We start from the raw sequence: 4626 nt of genomic DNA, 5'->3' as shown, positions 1-4626 counted from the left end.
TTCAGCAAGAAACACATCCATAATGTGCCGCACGTCGACCCAGGTTTGGTAACTGGGAGGGCCTGGCATGAATATTCATTCCTTAACAAAATTTCGCTACGGGATAATGCCTGGGCTGAGCATGGTATTTGTGACAATAAGCGCGTTGAGCAACACTGCAAAAGGGATAGAGCTGAATTCGAGACAATGGCCCGTATTCTGATAGCAGGTTTAAAGTTGTAGTTTAAGTATGGATAGCCAATTGTTACATAAATCACTAACAGTAAATATATCATATTTCAGCTCATTTGGCTCTCAAATCATTCATAATTGTCTAGGAAGTATACATTGATGATTGTCTTCACCATCGATGAATCAGGAAAGAGCACAATAAACATAAGAAACACACAACTTAATAAAAAATTTGATACTTTTGGCTTCCCATACTTAAACCACAACTTTAAACCTGAGTTTAAGTTGAACCTGCTATCAGAATACGGGCCAATATGTTTACATCTTATTTAGATATCATTCAACCTCACCCAGTGTCAGTGGGTGTGTATAATTAGGGTGTGTACGAGCACGTGTCCGTGAGTGTGTCGGGTTATGGTTGGTGGGAGACTTATGTAAGGTGCGTGTGTCAGTGGGTGACTGCGAACGACAATCATTTCACAGAACAATGGGCCTTTTTCTAACAGTTCACAGGTATGTGCGTCCGCTGAAGAAATAGGGATCTTCAAACGTTATGGTTTAGGGCAAGGAACATCGTAAAGTTCAGACCAGGTATTCAATCTCTTCCCCCCCACATTTGCTAACCTCAAGTTGGTCATATCGCAGTGAATAAATCAATTGGCAAATCACAGTAACAAGGTTTTTCTATTCTGAGTATGTTTACTATTACAATGCGGTTTTGCCTTGTATTCTTATGAACCGTTCCTACAATGTTTTAGTGGTGCCGTCTGAAGTGAAAGAAACCTAAGATTTAAAGGCTATTATGTCATTTTTCGTGTGGAAGTAATTCAAAATCAGTCAGCATTATTCTTTCCTTTCTCTGTCTTTCCAGTTTTACAAAATCAGCCATGTCTCACACGACCAATCTCGTCGCAGCAGCTGCAGCAGTCACAACCGTCCTCATCCTCATCGGGGCAGCCCCGGCCGAGGGGCAGCACCTCACCCGCGTCAGGCTATGTGGTCTCGAGTTCGCCAGGGCTGTCTACAACCACTGCTCACGGGCCAGCAAGCGTTCCGGTCCAGGCACCCTCGGCGAAACACCATTGGCTGACAGATATTTAGCACGTGACACCGGATATGATCAAGTACAAGGTTTGTGAAGTTGCCATAGCAACCGCATGGGATACACCCATTGATAAACACCTTTGATTGTCACACTCCTACACATTGACCTCATGCATATGCCACAGTCACATCAATGAAACCAATTCCAGACCGATCAAAGCTATTACGTTATTTCCAATGGCATATCATCGGTCGGTTTGGAGTCGGTTTCGGTTACAGTCACACCAACGAAACCGACCCCGGACCGATCAAAGTTATTACAATATTACCAATGACTTACCATCGGTCGGTTTGGAATCGGTTTCTGTTACAGTTACGCACCAACGAAACCGACTCAAGACTGATTAAATGTATTACGTTATTACCAATGACATTATCATCGGTCGGTTAGGAATCGGTTCGGTTACAGCCACACCAGCAAAACCGACTCAAGACTGATCAAATGTATTACGTTATTACCAATGACATATCATCGGTCGGTTTGGAATCGGTTTCTGTTACATCCACACCAACAAAACCGACTCAAGACTGATTAAATGTATTACGTTATTACCAATGACATATCATCGGTCGGTTAGGAATCGGTTCGGTTACAGCCACACCAACAAAACCGACTCAAGACCGATCAAATGTATTACGTTATTACCAATGACAGATCAGATCGGTTTTGAATCGGTTTCGGTTACAGTCACACCAAGAAAACCGACTCAAGACCGATCAAAGGTATTACATTATTACCAATGACATATCATCGGTCGGTTTGGATTTGTCTCGGTTACAGCCACACCAACGAAACCGACCCCAGACCGATCAAAGATATTGCGTTATTATCACTGACATACCATCGATCGGTTAGGAAGCGGCCCCTGTGTTATGACTAGGGCCACTGCACTTATCATGGAATAAATGCATTATTTTGAATGCCCACAATCCGGGCTTTTTAGTTGTTAGTTTGAATTCCAAAAAAAAATAATGGTATGAAGAAAACTTGAAAGACAGTACATGCAGTATGGTCAGATTGTTATCTATATAATAAGTTCAAGTTCAAGTTCAATTTATTCAAAAACCAGACATATTATGAGTACAAATCAATGATCAGATGGTACAAAAGAATACATGATACAATATGAACGGTTTTCTAGGACCCCGAAGAAGCACAGCTTGTGAGTGGGGCCCTATACCTCTAAATAAGATGTAGATCTAAATGTATAAAATGACAAAGGAGAATACATAATAAACAGATATATCGACTACAAATATGTACAAAATGCTACATTAAACAAGTGTCAGCATAAACAGAAACACACTCACACACACACACACACGCAAACACACATGACTAGGGTGGCCAACTACGAGATACATGTAAAACATAATAGACTCTATGGAAGAAAAAACTTTCTAATTTAACTAAGATAATAGATTGTCAAAGAGGTATTTTTTACATTGCACTTCATTCATCAGAGCGACATTTTATTGGCTACCGATCTCTTTCCTCTTATTCTTTTATCTATTATCAAATAAATAGCGTCACTGGCTAAAATTATTAATATAATTCTTTTGGCGTCACCTGCATGTGCCTGGAAGGCGAAAATCGAACTGAATCACCGTGACCTGCAGGTCTCTCCTGACAACTAACATTTACAAGCTCGGGGTGTGTAAAATTGTACAAAATGATTAATTAAACAACAAAGGGACATTATTGGGTTTCCACTTTTCATACACGTACATATTATTATACGAACAAAATTACGAAAAAAACAAGGTAACATAAATATCTTTGGTGAGAGGATCATGAACAGCACACACAAAAAATGACTTGTTGGAAATGATCCCCACACGAGGAAAATTACGAACGAATGCCATAGATAAAATTATGATCGGATATTCCATTAGGCAATAAACGTGAATTGTAAACATTGTCTTAAGAATTTATGCATGTATGATAAGAGGAGTCGATAGGAATGTAAGCAATACCCCTCGCCTCATCCGTTCCTTCTCTTCCCATGCTTCTATCTTACTGTAGGACTACCTTACGAACTTTTCTTTGATAAACTCCCTCCCCCATCCTACTCCAAGACTCTTTTTCATCAATCCAAATGACAAGGATATGTTGGAATCGGAGTGCATCATTATTTTACACGAAATATCAAAGTGCAAATTTAAACAACATAATATCAATATTTTAATGAGGTCCCTTGCGATTATATCGCCACTCTGCATGACATGTTCTGGCAATGAAGGTGTTTACGCTCATTATAATGTCGCTTATGAATGAAATAAAAAAGTCAAATGAACGTTTTTTTATTTAAATATTTTATCTTAATCTAATTTCTTACTAACCTTAGGGACGCACCATTAGAAAAAAAAACCTTGACTCCCCATCAGAGTAAAACAAAATAATAATAATAAGATTGGTCCGCTGACAAATCATCTGAACGGGGCAAAAAAAATAAATGTACTAAGGAAAAAAACTTTACTCAAAGAAGAAAGGAAAAAATATGCATTAAACCAAACTTCCAGTCCCCCCCCCCCGGTATCTAATGGTGCGTCCCTGAGCAATACATGTCCACTATAATTGTGTTTACTTGTGATTTAAAAAAACCCATATGATTTCAACTTTTATTGAAGGTCTGGTGGGAGGGGCGTCGAAATAAATATTTATATGATACTTTTATATGTCATCATGAAAATGTCATTCTTGGTTGACTAAAACAACATCCGTTTTGCTATTAATTACCTTTTGCAGACACACCCTTTGAATGGTACGACCTCGCAGGACAAGCAGAGGAACGGCTGCGTCCAAGTCTATCCGATATCATTTTTGCTCCACGGTATAGGCGATCGCTTTTCGCTCGTCCAAATACTCCGATGGGTCGACACTGCTGTGTGACCGGTTGTACGTCTCAAGAACTTGCATCGGTTTGCTGATGTGGACAAACGCTTCAAAAGACATTTTACTTGGCTCTAAAAGGACAGCAGCGAAAAAGAAGAAAAATTCCTTCCCTTGTTAAATATAATTTTGTAATTACACATCACACTTCTCACTTCCTAATGGAATAATAATGAAATAATTTTGCAAGGTGTCTTTTTTCGGGTAGAGGGAAAGTGTTAAATGCACACACAGGAATAGATTTTAGAATACGTTTTTATTTTTTGTTAGAGCAATTGAAATCATTTTGATATGTATAGTCAATATTATTGTCATTCAAATATTATTTAAGAGCATATTGTGCATTCTTCGGAATTAACATTGTATTAATGCAATATAATAACTTTAGTTGTTTGATATCTATAGGTCTAAATGTTTCTTCCTTTTTTTCATTAAAATGAAAATCGCAGTTAATTCGC

At 38.6% G+C, this 4626-nt stretch overlaps 1 protein-coding gene across 1 annotated transcript; it reads left to right on the top strand.

Moving 5' to 3' along the window:
• Positions 1–1058: 1058 nt before the first annotated feature.
• LOC129283049 (uncharacterized) lies at positions 1059–4206 on the top strand. The gene is made up of 2 exons (XM_054918883.2): positions 1059–1302; positions 4025–4206. The coding sequence occupies exons 1-2, from the start codon at positions 1059–1061 to the stop codon at positions 4204–4206; spliced, it is 426 nt and encodes a 141-aa protein (XP_054774858.2).
• The last annotated feature ends 420 nt before the right edge of the window (positions 4207–4626 follow it).

Source organism: Lytechinus pictus, unplaced genomic scaffold, assembly GCF_037042905.1.
Source record: "Lytechinus pictus isolate F3 Inbred unplaced genomic scaffold, Lp3.0 scaffold_20, whole genome shotgun sequence".
NCBI lineage: Eukaryota > Metazoa > Echinodermata > Echinoidea > Temnopleuroida > Toxopneustidae > Lytechinus > Lytechinus pictus.
The sequence above is the reverse complement of the archived record's forward strand: the minus strand, read 5'-3'. Positions and strand labels throughout refer to the sequence as shown.

What these genes read in the sequence shown, in the direction of transcription:
- LOC129283049 (XM_054918883.2), top strand. Translation starts at nt 1,059, where the DNA reads ATGTCTCACACGACCAATCTCGTCGCAGCAGCTGCAGCAGTCACAACC. An exon ending in CGGATATGATCAAGTACAAG is followed by an intron (nt 1,303 to 4,024) that starts GTTTGTGAAGTT and finishes TACCTTTTGCAG; the next exon opens with ACACACCCTTTGAATGGTAC.